This window comes from Pholis gunnellus, assembly GCF_910591455.1.
Source record: "Pholis gunnellus genome assembly, chromosome: 10".
In the NCBI taxonomy this organism is placed as follows: domain Eukaryota; kingdom Metazoa; phylum Chordata; class Actinopteri; order Perciformes; family Pholidae; genus Pholis; species Pholis gunnellus.
The window spans coordinates 9,941,455-9,968,937 of record NC_136537.1 but is presented as its reverse complement, the minus strand read 5'-3'; the positions used below and the strand labels follow the sequence as shown (position 1 = coordinate 9,968,937).

Here is a 27,483-nt window from a genome sequence, read left to right as displayed (position 1 = left end):
CAAATAGAAATCCGATTGTTCTTTAAAAGCAATTTGCAACCATAAAGGCAGGTCTCAAGACGGCACATGAACTCCAGCTGTGAAGGGCCGTAAAGAAAGAGATGCTGCCCAAAAACGGTATAACTCATGAGATGAAACATGTACCAAGTGTTGATGTCAGAACACAAAGGAACAGTAGAGAAGTAGTAAAGAATGCTTCATAAAACAGCACACAAATACTTTTCAATCTTTTTATTGAATATTAAGGTAAATATTTCACATTAATACAGGCTACATAAAGTAGAGCCACTATACGACATGAAATTTACTCTCATTTTAACCCTTTTTAGTATGTAAACAATTATACATGTATTTACCACTCTAAAAGGTTCTGATTTCTCTTTCTCTTTAGGTAATCATCATCATCTAGTTCTGGGCCAAGTTTAAATAGCTACTTCATGTTGAGCCCCCTGCAGCCCAAGAACGGTGTATGTGGGTTTAAGTCAAAATCGCTAAACTACGCAGAGAATGGATCCTGTTGAACAGGTGATCGCGCTTGTTTGTTTGCATCATCGGGACACTGCTAACAGCTCTCGCCCAATTTTCTCTTTATTTGTTTGAGATAGGCACATCAAAGAATGGCGTCAAGAGATCTTCCAATTCTTCAACTTCTGCTCTGCACTCTCAGGTCTCTACTAAAGTTAACATGTTGTACGTTTTTCTTTTTTCGGTGTCTTATTCGGTCATATTCGTCAGTTGGTAATTAATGTTTGCACTGTGGGTCATGCTGTGTGCGTTTGATTGCTGTGGACGCTGTCTAGTTGACGTGGTTCAGGTGCACATTGCCCACATGAGGTGCCCAGGTACCAGGCCACACCTGAGGGGAGAGAGGATCAATGAGGGGTTTATGTTAGAACTACTGTAGTCAAATGTTACATATGACTAATGGCAGAAACACAAGCCTGACAGTTCAACTTTAAGCATACGATTAGACAGCATGGGTAGAATAAAAACAAAAGGACATTACCTGCTGTTGCGGGTCAGAGTTATCTGCGTTGTTTGGGACCACTTTGATAATGGGGCTCCATGCGGGGTCACCAGCGTGCAAACCATTGTACATCGGTCCCCCCGGCCCCTCTGCCATGGGAGGATGAGGGGGCAGCATGGTTCCTCCATACATCGACATAGGCATCCCCTGAACAAACAACATGTCATTGGTAAAAGGTGTGCACATAGGAGAAACAGGGGTTGCATCATCTACAGAGCTCTGGCTCTGTGTTACCTTTGGGAAGTCCATGTAGCTGTTGGGCAAATGCTGAGGCTGGTGGTAGTTGTTAGCAGGGTTTGCAATGCCTGTGTCATCCTGCTCCATGGGCTGGTGCTGAGAGAAGGCAGACTGCTCTGCCTGCAGCTGAGGGTGCATCATGTGGCTGCTCATCAGGGGCTGGGACCAACCGGACATGGCCTCTGTATCAAGACACACAGAGGGTTGGCATTATTAGTGGAAATCGAAGTATGCGATTGTGTTTAAGTCACACTTCTGAGATTAATTACAAAATACCAAGACAAAATTTGCCTTTGCTCTTACCCGAAGCACTGCCAACCCCGAATGACCAAATGCCTCCCTGTCCAACAGATGCCGTGTAGCTGGTGGTGAGGAGAGGTGGGTTGACAGAACCAGTCTGCCTGATCCTGGCCAGCCGCTCTGTGCCGATGGGTGGGGGAACCTTCCGGTCCTGCTGTGAGGAGCTGCCTTGCTTAGGCTGGGGAGGTGGGGGACCAGCTGACGTGGAAAGGTTGGAGGAGGACACTGTAGATGGAGGCGGGACAGGAGATTCACCTGGTGTAGAAGAGACCGTACAGGAAGAAATAGTTAGAGGCAGATCAAATTTACACATTTGAAAGTACTAAAAAGAAAATTCATGAATTTAAAAAGGGTTACAGAAGAAACAAGTCAATATAAAAAGAACAGTTAGAAACCCCCCTTTTTTAAAAATCTAAATAGATAACAAAAGGGTGAAAAGTTCTAAGAAAATCAGAATTTAAAAAAAAAGAGCCTAGTACCTGATGTGGATGCACTCCATGGGTGAGGGGAAAAGTGCTGTCTGCTGAATGAGGGTGTGCCGACTCCTGCATGACCGTGCAGATACACAGGGCTGCCAGAGATACTGGTGGCATAGCTGGTCAATGCTGTAGGTGCAGACAATTAAAGAGACAGCTCATTATTGAGCACATGAGGAAGCAAACTGTACCTCAAAACTTCACCTTTTGGTCTTTTGTTTTCTCACTTTGTAAATGATTTGCATACACACACACACACACACACACACACACACACACACACACACACACACACACACACACACACACACACACACACACACACACACACACACACACACACACACACACACACACACACACACACACACACACAGGTATTACCTCCCCTCATTTTCGATTCAGTTATTTTAGTTACAGTCCTCTTAACGACTGATTATTAATCTCAAAAGGATTTAATTATTGTATTTAAACCAGTTAAACAAACATCTACACAATAGTCATGTATAAAGCCAAATAAAAGGTCATACCGATGGGGCTGTTGACCATCCTCTGTGAGGCAGAGCGGTAGCCAGGGGCTTTGGAGCTGTCTGGAGGAGGCGGGGGCATCATGTTCTCTATCTGGCCCATGCTCATGTAGGCTGGTGGGGCCGAGTACGACTGCTCTGGAGGCGATCGAGCTGGCAGATGGCACGCACCCCACACCTGATTGTTTCCAACCTGCAAAGCGGGCACAAATCACAAAGTTATAATTACTGGGTATGGTAGCACTGAAGTTACAGCAAAAAAATGAGCCGCCAAAAGGTTGTTCAGCTATTTAAACTCCTTTTGTATCATGAAGTCATTACATAACAGCGAAAAGTAAAAGAAGCCATCATGCTAATGCTTTTACTATAAATGTTACTTTATCTCACCTGGCTATTGTTATCAAACATACTGCTGAAGTTGAAGAGGCCTGCAGGACCGAAGTTGGGGGGTATCTGCTGAGGCTTGCCTGAATTGGCCACGTGCTGCATCTGGGAACCGTTCATCATCCCCAGGTTTGCAGAGACCTGAAGGGAGCCTTGAGCATGGCCTTGGTTCTGGGCTTGTGGAGGCAAATTTGTCGGTTGGGACGTCTGGTTTTGGGTCTGTTTCAGGGGTTCTTGCTGAGCATTGAACGGCACGAACACAGATTGTTGCTGCTGCTGCTGCTGCTGCTGCTGTTGTTGCTGTTGTTGCGTTTGCTGCTGCTGCTGCTGCTCGGGAAGGGAATAGTAAGGCCCTGTTGGCTGCATACGATGGGAGACTCTGGGTGCAGGGGCTGAGAAGTGGGGTACAGTGTTGTTGGGGTGTGCAACATTGTGTGAGAGGACAGGAGGAGGTGCTGAGGGATGGTGGGAGCTGGCCTGTGGGTTGAGGAGTGGTGGTGGGGCCTCTGTAGATGATGCAGAGGAGGGGGGAGGAGGTAACTGCTGTCGAGGCTCTGGCTTGGGAGGTAAAGCCATGGTGGGGGCAGTGAAACCCACAGAGTTGATGCTCTCACTGACGGAGACAGACTGGTTCTCTACAGATAGAGAGGGCTTGTCTTTTCCAGGAGGGGCAACAGCACTGGGCTCTGCTTTAGTTGGCTGGAGGTGGGGCTGTGAGATAGGTCCGACGAGCTGCTGAGGAGCATTAGCGGTAGTTGTAGTGGAACTGTGATGTGCAGGAGAACCTGTGCCTCGTACTGCATTGCTGCCACTAGTAGAAGTGGCAGCAACACACACAGGGATGACACCAGCAGACTTGTGGTCATGAGTAAAGAGCTGTTTTCTGACAGAGGAAGGAGTGGGGACGCTCGGCTGGGGGTTGTATGGAGTAGGATTAGGGGTATGAGGCGAGGCTGCAGCTGTAGACGTGTTGGGAGCACTGGTGGTGGAGGTGTTGGTGGCAGTGACCAAGGCTCCTGGGCTGGCTGTGTTGCTGTGCTCACTATGGTTCGAGTTGGGTCTGGCCTGGCCTCCAGTGCTGTTGGTTCCTCCATTGTGCTTGGGGGAGCTGTTAGCACTGCCGGGACTCACCGGACGCACAGGAAAGGGGCCCCAGGTGCTGGGGGCGGGAGAGAAGGTGCCACCAAACTGAGCCATGGGTAGACGAGGGTGTCTGATCTGGTGCATGGTCTGGGCAGCCAGTAAAGCCAGCTGAGGGTGGGCATACGCCAAGGGCAGAGACACAGGGAAGGTCTGTCTGACATTTGACGACAGCCCCTTCCCAAGCTTTCCCCCGGCCTGAGAGGAGGGTGAAGACGAGGATGAAGAGGGCTGGAACGAGACGCCTGTGGAGGTGACCAATGAGCTCAGGGCCTTTGGCCCAGTGGCTGAACCGCTGGTGGCCCCAGCGGTACTGGAGAAGGAAGCCGAGGTCGTTTTAGAGCCTGGGGCTCTGATGTGATTCCTTGGGATCAGATCTTCAAGCTCTTTGGCCGGGTCTTGGATAAGAGCATTGATCAGCTGGACTGCATACCTTGTGGACTCCGTCCCTCCTCTGCAACAAAGAACACTTCTGTCAGACTGTGTTACTGTGTACTAACAATAGCAAATGTGAAGGGTTTACTGTTTTCACCATAACAATGGTGGACCGAGATGCAGGCACAACATCCACCAAGGGCTATGCTTTAATTCAACTCACTCCAATGCGAGTGGAATCTGCCTGGACTGATCAACTTTGGTTGAAGTTTCTGCTCTGCGTGTGGAACTGAGTCTATGTTCCCCTACACTGTTGTTGAGACAGAGACTTTTTTGTGTGTTAAAAATTAGCTTTAGACAAATTTATATCATTGTCATCCATGTTCAGCAGTTCTAGTGTCTATGGAACTGATGAGAGGGATGTTTTTGTCATCACATTTAATGCTGAAAAGATTAAAGATGATGAGATATAAAGAGGATAGAACACTAAACTTCCCTGAATTCTACAAATCCTGTGTTGGACTGTTGCACTGTCGGACTAGCCCAGTGGGAATGAATGACATCATCCAAGAGGGGCTTACATGCTTAATGCAGCTCACCAACTGTTCTACTCCAGCTGCAGTGCCGTTTACAGTCCACCAGAGGGCATCACATTTACCTGATGGTGATCATCCTCTCCCCGTTCTTGTCCTTCTGTTTGTCTACGTCAATGTGTGCTCCCGTCACGTCCTGGATTGCTGTGATGTTGCATCCTCCTCGGCCCATGATCCGAGATACAACAGAGGCCGGCACAGACAGCTTCTTTGATCTTCAAAAGAAGCAGTGAAATTTCATTATCTGTGTGTCTATACTGGCAGATGTCAACGTTACTTCTGGCAATTTACGTCACAAATGTTCTTCAAAGCAAATATGTTCCGTGGTGATTTTTTTCCTTTTAGATAGGTGCACATTAATTAAAATGTGGCCATGTCAATTTAAAACCATGTGAAAGGTTGCAAACAACTGACCTTCTGACCACCTCCTTCCAACCTTCTTCTCTCTTCTGGCCTCTCTTGGGGCTTGTGAGGCTGAGCTTACTGTTTGGTGAGGTGAGGGGAAGAGCCATGGTTTTGAATGGAGAAGGCAAGGAGTTGGACGAGGAGTCGCTCGTGTCCAGAGCTCTGTGACAAAACAGGCAAAATAACAAAGTTATTTGACACTATTGACACTGAAATAGTGAAATAACACGTACTGCATATAGTTCACACATAAATACAGCATTCCTAAAACTCTTCTTTTCACTAGATGAGCAGCTACACACACGTTGAATGATGAATGAGCTCCGCTCCGTCAGGGACTCACTTTTGCGTTGCTTTTGAGATGGAGACTGTGACCTTGTTGTCCACCTTGCATTCAGTCTGCGGCTGAGGACAGTGTCTCTTCTCTAGGCCGCGCAGGAGGCCCTGGGCAGCTCCTGAGGAGGGCACTGAAGACGAGGAGGACGAGGAAGAGGAGGAGGAGGAGGCGGAGGAGGTGAGGTCAGGCAGGTAGTTAAGCTCCTGACTCTTGCCCCCGCTGCTGCTGCTCTCGCTGGCACAGTCGGTGCTATCCAAGGGGTCAGAATCGCTGTTTCCACCCGCCAGTCCCCCGCCCCGTGGCTCACCGTGGATCTTGTTCTTGTCAGCCTTGTGCTGTGCTAGTGCAACCTAGAGGGAAGACACAGACGTCAGCATACCTGTGCTTTTAGTCTGGATAACCACAGCTACACAGCAAACCGTGATTTAGAAAAGACAAACGGTATCATTGATAAAAAGCATTAGTGCTCACCTGCGGATCCTGTAATATGATGGGTTCGTTGGGCGAGTCCTTGGTCTTGTTCTTTTTGTTCTTGCGATTGGTGCTCGGGGTAGTGGCCACACTCGCTCGCTTCTTCCCAAAAGTTGTAGGGAAAGTGGTGGAGGTGGCAGATATACCAATGGTGGTGGTGGTGGTTGCACTCGGAGGCTCAATAGGAACCTCTTCTTCTGAGGGGGGAGAATAGGTCAAATTCAACGGTTACCAACCTTTTAATTCTTGTACAATATAACTAACTTTTAGAAACTAAAAAACAATTCTGCTGTCTCTTAACTTATAGCAAAAGTCATAAAACGTTACCATCAGCTGAATCCTCCTTCTGCTCCAGCATCTCAGAGAAGTCCTCCTTGGTTTTCTGACCCTCCTCTTCCTCCTGCTTCCTCTTCTGCTCCTCCTTCTTCTTCTTGCGTTTCTCCTTACGCTTCTCACGTTTAGCAGCCAGGGCCTGCTTCTTGCTCTCCTCTCGGGACTGTCACACACAACACAGAGTTGTCAAAAAAATTGTTTTAAAAAAAACATGTTTATCCTCATCCACTGTATGCAAAGTATTCAGAATGCTTTAACCTCCCAAAACACAGCCACGGGGTTTGACATTACCTTCTCCAAGTCTAGCTCCTTGAGGAGAATGCTCGCATTCTTGTTGGCCTCGGCTGCCTGCTGGTCTTTGGCTTTGACAATGGTCTCCATGCACTGGTGGCACTTCTTCAACAGCTCCTGCAACAACAGGAAACACAGCTGGAGTTACAGCTTTGCCAACATCTTCATCAGCTCTGTCAATTCCAATCGATGAGGCAGACTGATGACTGTAAAGGAAATCAACATACCTTGTCAGCGATGGTGGCGATATATCTCATGCACTCAATATCTGATGGGAATTGGTTGACCTCCTTCACAAGATACTGCACCACCTTCACGTGACCCTGGAATGTGAAGTAAAATAGTTAGTAACCAGAGGCGTGGTAAAGTGTAGCGTGACACACTAACATTCAGGGTTTCGGTAAACTCTGCACCTTGCGAAAAGCAGCCATGAGTGGGGTAATCTTGCGGTTATCGGCTGCATCCACATCAGCACTGGCATGCACCAAGAGCTGGACCACGTCAAAGTGACCTCCATTTGCCGCCAGCCAGAGAGGAGTGTTCCCTTTCTTGTTCCGCACGTCGATATGGGCACCCCTGCAAAGACAGGAAGAAGTATTGCCTTAAGGATAAGACAGGCAGATGGCAACAGGCTGAATCTATGGGTGACACCTGATTCTAATCACCAAGGCAAGTGTGCCGTTATACTTCTGCCTCACCAGCATCTAAGATAATAATGTGAAAAAAAAGCACCACCTCGGGTTGCATTGAAACCAGCAATAAGGGGCTTTGTGACTGAGGATTATTTAATTATAAGAAAACTAGAACATGGTCCTGTACACAAACACCCAAGGACACTCACCGGTTGATAAGCAGCTCACAAAACTTGTAGTGGCCCTTGTCAGCAGCAATGGTGAGGGCGGTGTCTCGGGATGAGGGAACAGGAGGAGCGTTGACGTCGGCGCCTTTGTCCAGAAGCACTCGGCCCACCTCTGCATAACCGCCTGAGGCGGCCTCCATCAGAGGAGTGAGGCCAGTCTGAATGAAGTGAGAGGTTACTCAGCAAGATAGCCAGCTACACAGCGGGCTCAGCCAGTGAAGGCCGACAACATTTACAAATGAATTCCTTATTCAATGTGATCCAGACTCCTCACCTTTGCACGATGCTCCACGTTGGCCTTGCGATCCAGCAGCAGACTGACGACCTCAGCCCGGCCCTGGAAGCAGGCCAGGGTCAGAGCTGTGTTTCTGTTGGTCTCAATCTGGGCGTTGATGTCCGAGCCCATATCGAGCAACAGCTTCACTGCCGGTACGTGACCATTCATGGCTGCCAGCATCAGAGGAGAGATTCCCAGCTTACTGCCAGTCCTGGTGCGAGAGTAAATACACAAAATGTTAAGTGTACAAACAAATTAAATAACACATTTAACTGTTTAATGTGCTCCGAGGAGCATAACATACATCACTGAATATGTGTCTTGGTACACATTATGGTTTCATTGCAATTTAATGTACATGAATTTTAACTTTTTGCAGAGCAGCATTTATCAAAGTAGCAGCTGCTATAACGTTTTTAATCACTATGTTATTACTTTTGGGTGTGACTAAAACCCAAAGGCACATTTTACAGAAATGTATTTGTTTGGCACAGTTTCATTAAAAAAAAAGTGTCTCTAAAGTGCCACACCATTCACTTCCAGGAACTAAAACGACGTTGTCACATTCAGATCAAAAAGAGGGATTACATCCTGGAAATGAAGGATTCTCGAGGTTCTTGTTGCTCACCTGGAGTTGATCTCAGCGCCGGCATTGAGGAGTATCTTAATGATGTTGACGTAACCCCCAGAGGCAGCCAGGCTAAGAGGCGTGTAGTCGGAAACATTGCGGTGTTCTTTATTAGCTCCCCGAAGCAGTAGCAACTCAACCACCTGACCAACACAAATGACAGTCGCATAGTTAAAGCCAGGAGACAGTTAAACAGGAACGTCAGGATTGTGAAGGTAAACTCAAAGACGGTGCGTCTACCTCTTGGCGTCCACCGGAGCAGGCCAGCGAGAGGGGCGTGTCTTTGGTTCTCTCTGACTGAGCCTCAATGTCACCCCCTTTATCCAGGAGCACCTCCACCACTCCAACGTGGCCAGCAGTGGCAGCCAGGATCAGAGGAGTAAAACCTGTGGCGAACAGAGACAACGTGAATTCATACTCAAAAATCCAATTCATACCTCCCTATTGTTCATAACACCATACCATTTTTCTTTTGCCCAATTTATTATCACGATTTCATACCTTTTTTGTCCCGGTGCTCAATGTTGGCTCCCCGTGCAATGAGGACAGACACAAGCTCCTCATGTCCTCCTGCACACGCCAGCGTCAGCGCTGTGTCATGGTTACTCTCCGTCTGTGGGGGGGAAACAGGGTTGATGACTTTGTGCACGCAAGTACTCGCTTGCATTGTCAATCTAAAAAGGTCTTTGTCACGTCAAAATTGGCCCCGTGTCTTACATGTGCATCGATGTCAACAGAGGGGTAGAGGGGCAGGACTGAAGGGGGCGAGGCGATGTTTGCGGGCATCTGTGTGGGTGGCTGGGACAGGGGCGTGGGCGAGGTCGTAGGGTTCAGCATGGGCACGCGGCTGCTCACAGCTGCAATAGAGAAAAAAAGTTATTGGATTCGGGATTTACCAGACCCTTTCATGCATTTGAGAGTCAACAACAATCTCGAGTCGACTTTAAAAAGAAATGCACTTACCTGCCATGATGTCATCAAGCGTGTCTGTGAGCGTCTGTGCAGGTGTAGCTACCATGAGCCCATCTGGGGCTTGCTGAGGTATCATGCCTGGGCCTAACCCAGCCAGTTGTTGACCCTGCTGCTGTTGGCCCAGCATCTGCTGCCCCACCAGTACCCTCTGCAGCTCTGGGCTGGTGCTTCCCGGGTAGTCCGCAGGGTTGTAGTCTGGCAGTGGTTGGATAGGGACGAAGGCAGTCTGAAGAGGCGGTGGAGGAGGCTGGGGCTGGGCCTGAGGCGAAGGGGGCAGAGGAGGCTGCTGCGGCGGTTGTGGCCCATCCCTGTAGAGGATTGTGCCCACCTGAGGAAGCTTGGGGTAATCGGCGTCTTCTCCATCTGCCTCTTCCTCCGAGCCCTCCTCTTCGTCATCGTCATCGTCATCCTGAAAAAGTACAAAACACCATGAGTCTCAGGCCAATAAACAGTGATAGAGGACTCAGAACTAACATCATGACATAAAAATGAGAGGTTCACCTCTTCCCCTTCCTCTCCTGTCTGCTCCTCTTGCTCCCCATCTTTGTTGGCCTCCTCATCCGTGTCAGAGCTGGTGTGTAATTGGGCACCTGTTATGGTCAGAAGCGCTCCGGGTACAGATGTTGTACATCCGGGACCTGGGCCTGGGCCCTGGCTCTGTCCGGCCTCCTGCTCCTCCTTTAAACCCTTCGCCTCCATATACTCTTTGGTGAACTGTTGCTGTGTTTTCAGCTGCAGCTGACGCTCCACCTTCTGCAGCTCCTTCAAGATTTTCTTCTTCTTCTGCACCTAAGTGGGGAACAGCCACATCCATGTTTGACTAACGTCTGCTATGCATGCAAAACAACATTTAAGTGTGAATTTGATGTACGGTAAAATCCATCTTAACGTTCTGAAAACAATGGATCCTAAATGGATGATGACTTATACCTGCTCCTCTCTGCTCTTCTTCAGCTCCTCAATCTTGTCTTTGGTGAGCGGCTCCCCCTGAATGAGCTCTAGCGACTGAAGCTGGGCCTTCTCGATGGCGCTGATTCTCTGGCCCAGCTCGTTCAGCTTTCCCTCCGTCTCCTCCACAATGCACTCTAGAGGCTGGCACAAGTGGAAGGGCGGCAGAGGCTCTGCTTCAGGCCCCCGGCCAACTGAGCTGGGGACACCGGGCTGAAGGGCTGCTTGTCTCTGTTTGGAGACGCCTGGATATGAACGAAAGAGATCCAAGAAGTTGAGGATTGGGATGGGTTAAGAATAAAATGCCTTAAAACTGGGGAGTGAAGTCTTAAACTCACATTTCGTGAGTACTCTCCCTGGGTGACAGGACTTACAGCACTGATTACCTTTGCTGGAGACGGGTGGGGGGGTGACGATGCTTGATGGGGCTCGGTCGGGCTCCTGAGGGGGCACTACCATGGCGAGAGCTTGGAATGGGACGCGTGGAACCTGATACGACAGAGGACATGTTTAGTTTTAAGCTCTCAAAATCAACTATAAGACAAGATAATATTCCCCAAACGTTAACATTAATAAAAAGTGTGAGTTATTGCTGTGTTTACCTGAGAGGCATCTTGCGAGGGGGGAGTGAGCTGGGAGAGGTCAGGAGCTGGGACAGACAGGATGTTGTTGGGGTAGTCCAACAGGTAGGACACCACATTGGTGTGGCCACCCTTAGCAGCTTCTATCAACATGGTTGAACCATCCTACGGAGAAAAAATAGATGGTTTCAATGATGGAATATTAATGCATGTCCACAAGTTTTTAATATCCCAACTAGTCTAATCTATATCCAAAGTGTGTGCATTACTTTGAGTCTGTGTGTAGGATCCGCCCCGTGTGCCAGCAGCAGCTCCACCACAGCCAAATGTCCTCCAGCACAGGCCAGAGACACCACTGTGTGGTCATTGTTGGCAGTAGCTCTGTTCACATTAGCACCTGGACACGAGAAGAACGAGGATTAACACACTGCTTTTGGGAATGTATTAATTAGATTTGTATCTCATACACAAACTCCTTAGAAATCCAACCCAAATGAATTAGGGATAAATCATAAATAAAAGCCAGTATTGCTGCATTAGGATGGGTGAGCCTATGAAAAATGGATTCTAAGAAAACTTGAGTGTAAATTCAACAATACAAGAACTGTAACAATTAGTAATCTATCATTTAGTACGAGTGTTATCACTTACAAAAGGTAAGTGCATCAGTGACCAATGCACCGAAGGAACAAAGCTCTCTTTAAATTTATATTAGTGTAAATCCGAGCAGCATCCAGTCAAATTGCAAAAATTAATAAAACCTAATTTGCAAAAAAATTAGGTTAAAAAATTATAAAAATATAAGGAAAAAGTCTTGTGCATATATTAATTCACTGAACTAAATGTGCTGCTTAAAAATGACTTTAATCATGTATCAACAATCTACTGTACATCTCGACTTTTCAAATAACTTCTTTGTTGATTTAGGCAAAAACAAATCACAATTTCTAAAGGAAGTACATTCAACTGTTTTCTCTGAACAGGTGGTGAATAACGCACCTTTGCTGATAAGGAACTGTACTGTGCAGAGATGTCCCGCCCTCGCTGCTTTCATCAAGGGCGTCCGCCCCCCTTCAGACTCGTGTTCCTGGAAGACAAGGTGAAGATGTGTGTGTTTAAGTTAAAGTTAGTCCAGAAGTTAAACAAAAGACGTACAAGTTATATTTGTCCAGGAAAATATGACTCAACAAAAAACTGCTGCTGTAGCTCTCCAAGCTGCAAGCCTTGCTTCACACAATAGACTGTGTTCAACATGATCAATTAATAACTGCACACAAAAAGACTTTGCTCTGGTTCTAGTGTTATCTAAACCTATCCAACTATAAAGCAAGGACCCGTTCACTGATCTACTCAACATTTGGTGTAGAGTAGATCAGAACCGTACACATAAAAGGATGATCCCAGTCTCTTCACACAGTGAGGCTTACAGCTCAATAATTAAACACCGGTATGGGATCAGTACTTCACAGCAGCCGATACCCAAAACCTAGGTATCGGGACTGAAAACGTTGGATCGGTACCGGACTCTTATTTACTTCCCTGGTGTCAAAACACGTGGATAGAAAACAGTTTTATTTTCAAAATGGAATTTGCAATGTAGCGAGTAACATTTTCCTGTCAGTTAAATGTAGTACTGCAATATTTTCCTCAGAAGTAGAAGTGAAATGTAAGTAGTATACATGTTGAGTGGGCACCGCACTAGTGTATAACAAAGGGCCAATCACAAGTGAGGATTAAAGAGTATGGCGTACCAAATTGGCTCCAGCCTGCAGCAGCACATCGGCCACATCAGTGTGTCCGTTCTCACACGCATACGTCAACGCTGTGTCACCTGTCGCCGTGGTGGCATGAACGTTTGCCCCTGAATGACAAAAACCAAGAGATTAGGGTTGTGAGTGCAGAGGTATAACTGTGACATTTCTAAAAACACAGCTACGCATACTCTTTGCTCTCCTAGTCGTTGCTCTAGCTCACCTGCAGCCAGTAGGTATTTTACCAACTCCAGATGGCCTTCCTGCGCAGCCTCCATTAGAGGTGTGGAGCAGCCTAACTCGATGTCGGCGCCCGCCTTGATGAGGAAGTCCGCCACTTCCAAGAAGCCTCCGCAGCACGCTAGTGTCAAAGCTGTCTCCTGGGTCTCCTCTGTCTGGGCATTGATGTTAGCACCTGGTCAACAGAACAAGGACAGTTAGCGATTAGTGACGGATTTGCTTTCAGAAAGTGCAAAACATGAATTTCTTTAATGCTTTAATAAATAAAAAGCTGGAAAACACTTTACAGACTACTCTCTCAATTATCTTATTTCTGCTTAAAAAAGGGAGGGCGCAACAAATCCAAACAAGTGTGTACTGTTCACTGGAACATGACATTAAGTTTCAGTTTCCCAGATGTAGAAGCAAAGCTTGCTTACCTTGAGCCAGCAGCAGTGCCACCATCTCCTCGTGGCCTTCTCTCGCTGCCTCCATCAGAGGTGTGTAGCCTTCATCGTTAACCTGGACAAAAACAGAAGCGTCCGCAGATAAGAAAACATAGGGGCGAGTACGACTCACTGCAAGATTAGTACGTGGTCTGAACTCTCACTGAGGATGGAACATTTCAACCGGCTAGTTGTTCGATACTGGCACTGTAGTCGACATCTTTACATAAAATGTTTGGTGGTAGAGAAGAGATCGAAAAAACTTAAACACCATTTGGCCTCACATCTTGTGTTGAGTCTGCTACCTAACAGCAATGAAATATGACTTCATCTTTTTTAAGTTCTTCCTTGCTTTAACTTGCATTTTTTTCCAAAGATTACCCGTGTAGTTGTAGTTAAATGCCAATCCCAGATTAAATTCACATTTCTATCTAAAGTATTCATAACAATGTATCCCAGTTGTAGCCGAGCAGTGCGATTGTCGAAAGGTTGAAGGCTATTCACCACAGAAAATCTGCCGTATTTTGTGGAGAAAAAGAAATGAGTCTACATAGTTCATATTTAAAAGACAGCTCCAGAGAGCCAACTGCACCCTTTCCTGTAGTTTATGTTCTTGTGTTGGTATTTAGGCATCTCTCTCTCTCTCTCTCTCTCTCTCTCTCTCTACACACCTCTTCTAAGTTGGCTCCTCTCTCTATGAGCAAGGCAGCCAGCTCCACGTGTCCTCCACAGGCTGCGAGGGTGAGGGGCGACTCGAAGGAATCGGCTGGCATGTTGACCTGCGCGCCGCTGTCCAACAGCAGCCGTGCCACCTCCACATGGCCGTCCTGGGACAGCGAGACACACAGAGAATGTAGAGATAAGCACCTGAATAAATATATGGGATCACTTTTCAATTAAGCCAATATACTGTCACGCCGCATGAGTCCGAGAACCTCTAATGTTCACAATTCACTTTTAACACAGGGTGCTATAATAATTTACAAAGCAATTCCTGATGATAATTAATGAATCAATAACTTTTCTTACCGGATTGCTGCATTCACACTAGTGTAATCATTAATGTCCATGAAAGAACATAGAGATATGATGACCATCATCTAACCAACATCCTTTGTTCCAGTTGTTTAACTCAAACAACAAGCAGATCCATTGTGCATCTATTTAAGTGGACTAGTCTACATGAAAAACACCATAAAACTCGTAGTTAGTGCTCGGTGAGATGGTTGAAATCATGACCATGGGACATCGCCATTCACAGACTCTAATCTCCATGTTTACTGAATAAGTGTGGCCAGTCACTGAGGTGCACAAGTCCATGACTGTGGACTGTGCCGAGCGCTTTGTCAAAGTGCCTCCGAGTGTGGACACTGAAGGTCTGCAGCGGTTCTGCTGCTGACGAGCTGATTTTGAATTGGTTATGTTGGATCTGTAATCTGATATACAATTTGATTTAACAAAATATGACAATTTTGATGATGTTGGTGAATTCATTTGAACTAAAACGGAGTCAAAAACGGAAATAAATTGTTCAAAAACCAAAACATTAAATCAAATAAACTAAATTTGACTAACATGAATGCATTAATTGTTTGCAACAAAAATACAGGCGAATATAAAACAAGTGGCAGAGTGAACTGACCTCGAGAGGAAAATATTTAAGTAAAGGTTTGGGTCAGATGCTCACCATGCACGCCTCCATCAGTGCTGTGTGCATTTCATCTGTTTTATGTTCTTGGTCCGCTCCGGCCTCCAACAGGAAACGCACCATATCCAAGTGACCTGCAGGGGACAAAACCAGAACTCATTATCCAAACCGTTAAATCACAACTAAAGAGCATGCTTAAGGAACAGAACCAAAATAACGCAATCAACAGAACAGACACGAATGTTTGAGCTCTGACCTTTGTAGCAGGCGAGTGTGAGAGCGCTCTCTTTGAACTCATTGGAGTGTGTGTTGATGCCGGCGCCGTACTCCAGGAGTACCCTGGCCACCTCTACGTGGCCCGCACTGGCCGCCTCCATTAGAGGCGTGTGTCCGTTCTCGTTGTGGTCCTCAATATTAGCACCCTCTTTCAGCAGCACCTTCACCACATCCACGAAGCCACCGGCACATGCGTACGTCAAAGCTGTGTTGCCTGGAAAACAGCGGAGAGATTAATATGAGCGCAAAACACAGAAAGTAAAGTAAATAATCATAACTGTAGAGAAATAAAGAGGTTTTTTTTACCTGTGGAGGATTGTGCATTAACATCTGCCCCGTGGACCAGAAGCAGTTTGACGATGTCGACATAACCGCCGCTGGCAGCAGCCATAAGTGGCGTTATGTCTCCCTTGATGCCCCGGTCCTCCACATTGGCATGCATGGCCAACAAAACCTACGGATGAAAGACGAAATCATGATATTAAGAAATAAGCATGGAGGCTTGTCACCACAACAATCAACTAGTGATACCACGACAACGTTATCTTTGCGGGAAGGTTTCTTCAGTGCACAGACACCACACACACACAAATGTAAATCACAATCATGCTAAATCAAGTCCAACTCCAAACTGCCTTACCTGTGCAAGTTCATAATAGCCTGCCGAGCAGGCGAGGCACAGCAGGCTCTCCCCTTCCTCCGTGTGTTCGTTGACGCTCCGTCCCTCATCGAGCAATTTGCGCACAGCGTTGACATCCCCATCTGAGCACGCCTCCGCTAAACTACGGCTGAAAATAACCAGACTGCTACAATTACTGCCACTGTGACAGGTGAAGACACATACGCCTCACATTTACGCAAACACTCGCACATACTGCATGTGCAACTCTGATTTGACAAGAGACTATGCTAGGTAATTAGAACTCATAACTTTATGAAACTGTGCACAAGACAAACTGGCACATGCCAGCGTCGGTATGGGAGAGGTACATACTTGTCGGCTTGGCCGGCGTTTAGTGTGTTTTCAGCTCTCATACGGGTCAAGGCTGCTGCAGCTTCGTCCAGGGCACAACTCACAGATGACGTCAGTCGCCGTAGCACTTCGGGGTCTGCAAAAGCTTTACCATCGGCAGTTGACAGTTTACCGATGCCTGCCGAACACCAAAAGGGCAGAGGTGCATAGGGCAAGGCAAACCACAGGGGAGCACAACCACACCAGACCAGATGAAGAAGCAAGTCCAGTCCAGCCAATCCAATCCAGGGTTAGTAGCAGCATACAGAAAAAGAGGAAAAAGAAACAAAGAAAATAGAAAAAATTCACACACAGAAAACACACACACACACAAGCATTTGTTAATATGGCTTACAATCTTTCCTCACGACTTCCAATACACCATCTATAATGTTTAAGTCCTATACGTTTGGCAATGACTGGGTCAATGGTACAGTACAAAACTATCTCTGCTGGGCTGCTATGGGAATGTCTGGGTGAAACCAGATCAGTGACCAGAACTTGAGTGACTACAGTGAGGGAGGTCATGCGAGTCCTAAAAGGCTAGTAGGCATAGGTTCAGGCTGTTATGGTTGAACAGAAAAATGTCTGAATTGTAGAATGGTAAAAGGCAGTGAATGTGGGAGAAAAATGTGTTTGTGTATGCGCGTGTCCTGAAAGAGAAGAAAAGCCAACGAGGAAAACCATGCTGTAGGAAAAAAAAAACTGGCTGACATTTCCCCAACTAGTGAAACCATTCAAGTGCTGGTGTTGTGTGTGGCAGCGTACATTTTAAAAAGGCATGTGTGAAAAAAATAAATAAATAAAATAAAAATAGGAAGCAAGAAGAGCCAAGAGAGAAAAAAAAAAAAAGTGTTTGCTTTGAACTTTTCGGCCTCAGTGAGCTCCGGTCCTTGTGGTCCTGCTGTGTTTTCACCACTAGGCCTGCGACTTGAGCTAAACTTAGCATGGCTCTCAGACTAGGATTTCACAATAGTCCCGAAGGCAGAGGGAAAACAACAGGTCAAGGAAGTAGATCATTGATGTTATGCTGCATCATGCTTATCTCAGAGAATGCAGGTAGTTCACTGATCCAAAGCAGACTGAGCAAACCCTGTGTCAGGGTTTAACACATAGTAAATGCCTCGGATGAAAACAAAGAAACCAACTGAGGGTGAGGTATGTGTATTACTCCTTAAACAAAAATAACTTACTCTATTTAGCTCAAACTCTTTCTTGAAAGAGCAAAAAAAGGACAATGAGCTCTCAGTGAGGTCAAGACTGTGACTTGGGTCCAACTGAACCACGTCACTGGCTCGCCACTGAGCAGACTACACCCAGTGTCCCACCAACACACAACGAAGAAACGTTTTCATCCAAGTTGCTAATTAAAAGTTCAGCCAATGTTTGTTTGAGAATAGTCAACATGCATTTCTGAACAAAAGCAGTTGCCATCTGATATTTTAACACGAATGAATCAACTTGTCAGTCTATAAACTAACTTTTCCGACGTAGCCAACGGCTCACAAGGCAGGAATGAAGAGCTTCATTGTTTTTGATGCTAGCTGGTCGCAGCTTTTTAAAATGACCACGTAAAGTGGCCTTAAATCCTGGGCCTATAATAGCACAGCACAAAGGCGTTTGTACCACACTTAAATCCTGGATCTGGATTTGATTCCATGGATTGAAATCCAGATCCAGGATGTAAGTGTGGTACAGTGTGCTTTACCCATAAGTACTTGCTCTCCCCAGAACTCAGACATGTTTACACAGACAACATGATCTCCGGTCTAGCTAGGCTAAAATAAAGTGTCAGTGGACACCACATGCTTGTTCAAAACATACAACTGGCATTCACACAAGTCTCCACATGGGTCACATTAACTTGACATGTTTAATATTCAGGTTAATATTAAGAAAGATGTACAGGGACACAAATGTCAAGTCAAGTGAGGTATTTGGTTGCCTAACTGACAGTTAGCTAGCTGTTTGTATGTTGAGACACCTTTGCATCCAGTTCACTCCATGACCGTTCCAACACATTAACAAAACTGCAAATGAAATCCAAGATGCATACCACTATAATTCAAAAGTAATTCACGTCTTTAGATTGGGTTATGATTACTCCAACTTTCAGCTTATTTAGTCTGACACAAAGCTTTCAATACATTTAGCCGACAACCAAGCCTATCTAGGGCGGTCCTTGACTGAGACAAATGATTTACTTTAAGAAGAAGTGTCAAATGTAGGATTCAAGTGATCGCCTGTATGGTGACAGGGGCAACAGAGTTGCATTCTGGGTACAATTTTGCAATGTCAGCGTTGGTGAGTCTTAGCTAATGAATTATCGCTGTTTCTCGTGTTCATTATAGTCAGTAGAGCTACTTGCAACACTGATGTGAAACGTGTGTAGAAGAATTAGTGTGAAAGCTCTTTAAGCCTTGTGTTGTCAGTGAAGAAAACACTACCACGGTGCTCAAACTGATGAATATTTACTAGCAGAAAATGTAGTGGCAATGCCTTTCAGGTTTATATATTTATATAGGCTCTACAGTTCAGAGCGACAGATCTTAAAAGTGCTTGCAAGCCTTTTAGGAAATGTGCATTTATCAGCATGAGAATTCTCATTTGCTCTCTGTAGTTCATTTACTATTTTTGTTCTCTTGACTTTTACTTCATTAATTAGTTTTGGTCCATTTATTACTGGACCACAGCTGTACGGCACCTCTGACCTTTTGTGTGTGTTTTGATTGTTTTGTACTTGTCTGCTTTAGTATCGTCACTCTGAAACGTTTATACCGCTGTATTAACTTGGTCTCTGAACTCCACTGAATTCATTTGGTTAAAAAAAAAAATACTTTAAAGTGAGTTTGTTGGTCCGTGCCCTCTTGTCTTTTAAAAGCTGAGAGTAGTGAAGTATAGACACTGTTTTGGGGTTTGCCAAGTTTGATTAGTGCGCAAAAGTATGGTTCAAACTGTGACTGCCAAGATCTGACAAAAAAAAAAAAGGTACATATTGAGTTTTATCAATCTTTTTTAATCTTTAATCTCTTTGGGAAATGTCAACGTGCTCCGCTGTTTTCTGCAGTCACCCGCCTGCTTAGCTTGTATGTGCATCATAACATTGATCTACTCGTGGTCAAAAGCTCCACACTTTCATGCAAATATAGAAGATAACTGATAATATAGTTATCTTTAAAGGAGGGGCAGAAAGGTTGCTCATCGTGACATGGAGAGCCTGTCTATCGGCGTATAACTGCCCTGGCTATTGTTCAGAACGTGATGCTGATTTGGAGTTCATCACGGGGCACAAACTAATTATTACAGAGAAAATAACTTGCAGGGCAAAGCCCATTTTTCCACCTCTGTACACCTGGCAAACAGCTGCTGTGAGTAACATGACCACTGGACTGTCACCAAAGAGAGATTCTTTTCATCGCTTTCAGGCCGTCTGAGAGAGAACTCTAAAGGGAGCATGTGAATCTAGAAGTGCACAGCGACGATACCAACTTGGTTTAAGCTATAAATATTTTAAAGTTTATAATATATGTAACATATCGTTATTCACTCAGTGGTCACTTTATTCGGTAAACATGTACAATCTAATGCAATAGAACGGTTCTGCCATTAAGTATGCTTTCACGTTTTTTGTTATACGGTCATAGAGGTAATAATTCCGTTGCATGCTTTAGCATTGAGGTCGTAGTTAGTGGTGGAGTTGTACTGGACTGCTTTACATTGGAGGCGTTTTTAATTATCTTATATTTACATTGCGTATGTTAACAGGGAGGACAAAAAAAATGAAGCACCTCTCAAAATAATGCAATAGAGCACCCCCCCATTAAACTATGACCTCAGTAAGTTGTTCTCTTGAATTGCAATAGATTATACAGCTGTACCTAATAAAGTGGCCCCTGTATGTATTAACTAACTACGCTCTGAGGAAGGCTTCTGCCAAGTTCAATAATCATCATATTCAGATTCACGGTATTATATTGTTCATATCACCTGGTTTGACCTTTGTTTTGTGCGCACCTAACCGCCTTTTTTCAATTCCAATCATATTTCAGCTGTATTAACAAGAGAATAGAAGATATTAGCCTAAGTATGGTAAGCAGTATCAGTAGTTCTCATTAATAATGCATGTCGACTTGTATTACATCTTGCATTTGTTGTAATCAGGTCTGCTGGGAAAGAATAGTCTCTTCACAACACTTACAACAGGCTTGGTAAACTGAACAGAATACCCCTAACCAAATGGAAGCGTGATTATTCAAATGATTAGGGGATCGCTATCAAACTTTTTGTCCGACCAACTGCTGACGCCTAATCTGATCTGCTATTTACTGTGCATTTTCCCTACAGAATACAACCGCACAATTCCATTAAAATAATACATCTTTGTGAATTAAGGTGCGGTAAAATAAAGCATCAATTTGTGTCAGTAATAATGTCTATACGTTAAGATAACATAGCAAACGTACTTTATTTTAATGGTTTCCTGTATGATTTTGTATAATGACCTGCATGATTTTCTGCTTAGTCAAGAGTGTCAGTTAACTTTAGTTTTTTGTGTTAGCAGATTTGGACGACCTCTCTTCGTTCCCCACAAGAACAAAATTCTCAAATTCAGCAACCGTTAGCGAGCAGTAAGAACCGTTCGCGAGCAGTAGGACAATGTCAAAATGATTTATTATTTTGGTTCTGTAATCCAGAGCAGTGGATTGGAAGAGAGGCACTAACACAATAGCTATGGAGGGTAAAGTGCAATAATTCAGATTTCATTTGAAGCCGTTTACAGTGGCAGCAGATTAACAGTCGATTTTGTAGCCCTTTTAAAAACACAGTTTACCAATTTTAGGGGTCTAGAATATAGTGCAATAATTAAAATAATCTAAAACAAACATAAGTGGATGCAAATATTTTCCGTGGCATCTTCCTTGGTGATGGTCTTAACAGGCTTGGTATTTGGCTACTTTGTTCATACAGGGAATGAAAAGAGGCAAATCTTACTGCAATAAAGCTACACACAGACGCTCCTCTCTCTGCTTCCGCTATAAACACTATAGGAGACCGCTCAAACCAATAGAGCATTAAAAAACATATAATTAGCGTTATTAAGCAAGCTGTAACAGATCTGAAGCGCGCAGATAATATAAATTGTCAAGTCTTGAGAACAATTCCGACTAGTCAGTGAGAAAGGGCAAAAGAATGAGATTAGCCATTAGCCGTTCAACACAAGCTCTCTGCATGCTGTGGAGGCTCAAGCGCGTTCCAGAGTTAATCTGCCCGGTAATGTTTGTAAGCCCAAACGAGGCCAGGACACCCAGCTCTAATGGATTAATCTACATAGACCTTATCCCACCTAGATTACAAGTTCTAATCAAACTAATTTACCCAAATCACTTTTAAACTATGTGCCGACACGACACTTGCAGAACCGGCAGGTTCTCTTTGTTGCCATTTCAGCCTGGAGGCCTTTACTACTACTGTTGGGATTTGAAAGGGATAGGGGGGAAAAGGCTTAGGCAGAAAGGTGTGGTCTTAATTACTCAAAGTTACTGCGTGTTAAAGCACACATTTAGACTGGTTGGAGCGAAAAAGGTGTGGCCAAATAATGAGGTAGCGGTCAACTACAAATTAACATGTGTCACGTCTTAAGCTGAATTAAGTTGAGACGAAGCAGTCATACCTGCAGCTTCCAGTAGAGCTTCAAGTCGAGCTTGTGTCTCTGGATCAACTGTCCTCAAATCTACTCCATCTGTGGCGCTGGATAATAGCAACTCTGAAGCCGTCTTCATGATGGGGTTATCCAGGTCCTCCTGGTCCAGAATGAAGGACTCCACCTGGAAGAGATAGAGAGGAGGAGGGTAAAAGAAGAGCGATGAGCCCTCTGTCAGCGGTTTTCATGTTAGTTTCTGGTCAACATCTGTATTGTGTATAAAGACCATGACCAGAGTTTGTGAAATAGAATACCTCATGAGAACGCGTGAAAATTGTAAAATGTATTATGTTACTTACTCTAGCGCCGCAGGAATCAGACCTAAAACCTGGTCATGAGTTAGCATTTTTCTCACGTTCGTGCGACCGCGGTGTAGTTTGTTTAGCGTTTTATTTCCGACGATTGTAGTTACGCTTCAAAAATCATAAAAGTGGTGTTAGTTTGTGACGATTATCTTTCTGAAAAAAAGTATCATAAACGATTGATTGCTAGAGCTTATTTTCTGCATTAATCCAAAATCACATTGGCTTTTTGTCGAGGGACTAGTAGTGCGAAGCTAACTTCTGGGAAGCCTACTAAAATAAGCCTGCAGCTCTCTATACATCACCTATTAGTTTCATTATGCTGTATAGACACACCACCTATAAAAAGACCAGGCATGCTGCCCTTATATATTTACGGTTTCTTCCAACGGATGGAAATCAAAAAGGAGCGCAGGGATGAGAGAGTCAAAGCACAGGAAGTGCTACGGCCAGGAATTAAAACCCCGGCACACATGGAGAGATTCAGATGAGAGACGGCACCACAGCCTCAGAACTGAGCTTTGGCCCTGTTGGCTATCATCTATTATAGTCTGTATTCAACATTTTATGCTTCCAAAAAAAACAAGTGAGTCAACCTACTAAACACAAACATTACTACAACAACAGTGTTTAATTTACTTCTAAGTAGCTGTTGTAAATGCTTCTAAAGGCCAAATTCATAGTTTTACTCTAGATATTACAGCTTTACTCACATGTGTTACTGTAGAGTAGATCATTTGATCACAATTCAAAATGTTGTAATGCTCTGACAAACAGAACAGCTGTTGTATACATCAGAAAACAAATATTAATATAAACAAAAAAAATGCTTAAGTACACTTGTTTATATTTAGTCTATTTCAGAGTAACTGCTGGTTCAACTCCCTTGTTTCAAATGTTAGAGGTGGGATTCTAGTAAATCCTTAGTTGCACTAGTTACAACAAGTTAGTTGTGAAAATCACTCATGATATAGTTTGGTACACATGTGGAAATAATCTCAAAGATCTAACTACATTTACTAGTATCCCCATAACACTATGCAATAAAAAAACTGCAATACACCAACCGTAGAAATTTAGACTGTAGAGAGGCCAATACATATTCATAGTACCCAGGTATACCGAGATGACAGACATCACAACTAACTCAGCCTACCTACAAGGTAATAATAAGATTAAGAATAAGTTAAACATTCACATAATGCAACAGTTTGCAAAACAACCTCAGACAAAAACTGTAACGGTCATAATCCGTCTATGTCCATCCATAAACTGCAGCAGGCTTTCAGGGCCTGGCCCACAGAGCAAATGTTGAGAGAGAGTCAGCATTCAGCAATGTGGAGGAATTCAGCTATACGATAGGAACGCAGAGTAAAACAACCCATGGGGGATGTAGTTCTACGTGGGCCTATATAATCAACAATGGACATCAGTCTCCACTACTAATGAACTACAGTTCCCACAGTGTTGGTATCCAGAGAGCTGGAAAGGCCTAGAATGGCATCTGCTTAATCCTGGGGCTCAGATTTTAGCTACTGCCCAGAGCAGCGAGTTCTCCACTGGAGTAAAACACCACAACAAACACTCCCTCTAAGGCTTACAAAGAGGGCCCGGGTGAGCCAAGAAACACGACACAAAAGGACACACATTTGCAATTTGTTTCAATTCAACTGCCCGAGATGTCACTGTCAAACTTGGTATATTCTTCTTGGGCTACTACACAGCTGATGCTCGGACAGAAATGTCAATAAAGCCAGACAATATTGACATTTGTATCAGCTGACGTTCTTACTGTCATAGTTGAGACATGAAGCCCTCTGGTCAGATATTAGTAAAGTATAATAGACAGCTCAACAGGTAACGTGCATTGCTCTGCAGTGTCAATGCTCTCTCCACACCCATGACTCCCTGATGATAGTGTCTGTGGCAGTAGATACTGCACCACCTTTAAGATGATAGTAAATATTACATTACCATGAAAATGTAATTAAACTGAGACCGTTGATACATTAGTGCAAATCGTATATTTGCTAACTAACGTTAGCAGTTTGCCAAGTTCCAAACGGATAAGAGTCTGCTGCAGTTATACGATTTGTGTAAACACGGTTACATGACAACAGTACGGCTGAGATGCCTAAATATCGTAAAACTGATTTTGACATTAGACACGACTTTCAGTAAAGACGGTTTGGTTGGGACAAAGTAGCCTTTTGAAGAGGTGGTTTTCTCACATCGTCACAAAAAGGTGATTTTTAGGTGAGATATTAAATGTGTGCTATAGCGACACGTATTTTGTACAATACATGTATCCGTCTGAGCTCGTATAAAACATGTCTGAAGTATGTTTAGCTGAGGAGGAGAAGCCATCACACCTGTCCCCGTGTGTGACTGCAGCACATGGAAAGTTGGAGCCCTCTCAACATGAACTCTAGCTGCTCTCAATTGCGACAAAATCAAGTTGACACAGCGGTGGTAGCTATCTGACCGAAAGAGGCGAAGGATGGACAAAAAAAAAAAAAAAAAAAATGGTTTAATTGTCAACATTGACTCCCTAAAATTAGAGGAGTTTCGCGGGGCAAAGTATTATCTATACGTATCGAAACTTAGCCGAGGGATCGGAGTTAATTTACATGATTTTGGAAAAGTGACGTAATTGCACCACAACTACGAAATGGCAGATAGTTGGCTGGCCGTGAACGTCCCTGGGTTTACGGGCACCTTCCATTTGCTGTGGCTGCAAAGCTGTTAGAAGAGCCGCAAACTTGTGATGGGTGTTTGCGAGACGACAGCACCGATCGAGGCCGTCGTCGCTTCCACCCCGAACTAGGCCGTGGTCACAGCCTGCGCTGCATAAATAAAACATTTCACCCGCTCAGCGTGAACAACTGCTCATGTCTCACTACATATTACCGATATCAAACACTGCGTAAGCAACTGAACTAGCAAGAGGTGTTGTTGGATTGGAGAGCTGGCTTATTTTACGTAAATTCAGCGGCCTGGGAGGGGGTGGTTGCCAACTGCGAGCTAATTCGCTAGCTAGCAGCCAGCTCGCGCTAAGAGAGGAATGTTACCTAGCTCTCTGGTTAGGCTTAGCTAACTAGCTTAGCTTTAGCGTAGCTACCTCTGAAACCTCGTCTTCGTCGCTGCCGGATCCTGGACCCGAGGAGAGGACGGCCGCGGCCGCCAGTTTGAAATCCAGTCTTTCTGCTGCAGGCCCACCTGGTTCGCCGTATAAACGTACTTTCTTTCCACCTACACCAATCCCAATGCCCCCTAGTCCGACTCCTCCTGGTGTCGCTCCTACCCCCATCCCTGCCACTGGGGAGCGAGGAGTCACCGAGTCAATCTCGTCCTCGAAGCCGTCCGTCAGCATTGCCGTCCCGGCTACTGCATCCTGCATACTTATGTTCACGATACTTGTGTTCACGAGCTAGTCGTTGACGTAAACGTCCGTCCAGGCTCTTTGTTTTAGGATATTTACGTGATTTTACTTCAGGGAATCCAGAAACTCTCCCGAAGCGAGGGTTGAGGAGGATCTCTTTCCCCCAGCCATTAACTTTCTAACAACCTAACCCGATACGCACTGTTTCTTACAACGACCGCCTCCCTAGGAAATCCTGATCACCCTATTGGCTGAGCAGGAAAAAACTCTGTTTTCTATTGGTCAAAGTTAAAGCCTGTCAAACATGAGACCGCAACGTCATGTTAGGTTTACCAATATCACGAGGCTGTAGAACGAACGTCAAGATGTGACATGGTAGGCCAACTTAACTGGTAGCTAGCTTTACTAGTTCATGTAAACTCTTATTGGGAAATCACGTATATGTAAGAGCTAATGTGAGAGTAAATAGGCACCTTTTGTACATTTTAATTATCCATTTATTTTACTTTAAATGCCAATGAATATCATTAACTGAACCTCACACATTACATAAGCTGTATTTTATTGCTTTAATTAGTGTATGGGCATAAATAAGATTATAATTAGAAGAAACAGAGGAGGACATTTTAAGGGGCATTGATATAAGACAAAACATAAACCTGCACACAGAAAAACAAGAAAAAAAACATTGTTCACCTTGGACCATGATGACATTTGTAATCTGAAATGAATTGTTTACATGGATGTTTTACTGCAAATAAAAAAACACATAATCCCTTGATATCCTTTGACCTATTGTGTATGCTGAGATGACTTAGGCATGTAATAGAGACAAAAACACACATGGGTTTGACTTAACCCACGAAAATCTAAACTTTTATTTCCAAAACATTTAAATAGTTCTATTCAACAAAGTTTCTAGAATGCCTTTCCTCTTTTTATGTTATTATTACTTATATGTGTTGTATTATGTAAGAAAACAGTGTCTGTTCAAATTAGGTGTTTGCCATTGATGGAACACTTTTTTAAATTTTAACTTTTTTAAATTTAACTCCAGCAGTTGCGTAGTCAAAACGTGTCGGATCTCATTGTAAATGTGTCCGGTTCCCTCCTAGGAAGCATTTGCATAAAAATGAATGTGTCATTGAATTCCATGAGACTAAAAATACAAGAGAACACAAATTCTGCTTTTTGCAATATAACATGAAGTAAACTGTTACATTGACACTGTTTGATTATCTTAATAAAGTTATTTTTAACATTGTGCGTTTCAAATTCATGAACCAGTTCTGGAAGATCTATCTGGATTCTTAATAAGCAGCAATATTGCACCATAAACATAACAGCTCCTGAACTTGAAAGTTTGCTTATCTAAAAGTAAACATTATTACGTAAAATGTACCTCAGAATCAAAAGTAAAGGCACTGTAGGATGGGACAATAATGATGCATTAATAATGGTCAAGTAGTATTTTAAAGGACACATATTATGCTCATTTCCATGTTCATACTTGTATTTTGTATTTCTGCAAAAACATGTTTACATGTTAATGCTCAAAAAACTCATGCATCATATTTGATCACTT

The 27,483-nt window shown here is 44.3% G+C and overlaps 1 protein-coding gene across 11 annotated transcripts; it reads right to left on the bottom strand.

Annotated features, from left to right (window-relative positions):
- Nucleotides 1-216: 216 nt before the first annotated feature.
- Nucleotides 217-26,064, bottom strand: ankhd1 (ankyrin repeat and KH domain containing 1). Of its 11 annotated transcripts, none has more exons than XM_079167660.1 (39): nucleotides 25,638-26,064; nucleotides 22,185-22,338; nucleotides 16,496-16,652; nucleotides 16,142-16,304; nucleotides 15,808-15,955; nucleotides 15,482-15,715; nucleotides 15,265-15,359; nucleotides 14,249-14,404; nucleotides 13,572-13,653; nucleotides 13,136-13,327; nucleotides 12,913-13,022; nucleotides 12,161-12,248; nucleotides 11,431-11,558; nucleotides 11,183-11,326; nucleotides 10,955-11,069; nucleotides 10,563-10,825; nucleotides 10,134-10,421; nucleotides 9,624-10,041; nucleotides 9,378-9,517; nucleotides 9,162-9,273; nucleotides 8,901-9,046; nucleotides 8,661-8,803; nucleotides 8,030-8,243; nucleotides 7,738-7,913; nucleotides 7,310-7,472; nucleotides 7,124-7,219; nucleotides 6,897-7,013; nucleotides 6,600-6,768; nucleotides 6,273-6,469; nucleotides 5,808-6,151; nucleotides 5,474-5,626; nucleotides 5,125-5,274; nucleotides 2,955-4,545; nucleotides 2,571-2,760; nucleotides 2,044-2,169; nucleotides 1,568-1,819; nucleotides 1,262-1,446; nucleotides 1,007-1,174; nucleotides 217-856 (listed from the first exon to the last, which is right to left on the bottom strand). In XM_079167660.1, the coding sequence occupies exons 1-39, from the start codon at nucleotides 25,914-25,916 to the stop codon at nucleotides 797-799; spliced, it is 8,106 nt and encodes a 2,701-aa protein (XP_079023786.1). In that variant the 5' UTR covers nucleotides 25,917-26,064; the 3' UTR covers nucleotides 217-796. The 11 variants fall into 11 exon arrangements, with proteins under 11 accessions (XP_079023786.1, XP_079023790.1, XP_079023783.1 ...); XM_079167664.1 differs by having other exon boundaries at nucleotides 10,967-11,069; XM_079167657.1 differs by having other exon boundaries at nucleotides 14,249-14,412; nucleotides 15,267-15,359.
- Between the last annotated feature and the right edge of the window lie 1,419 nt (nucleotides 26,065-27,483).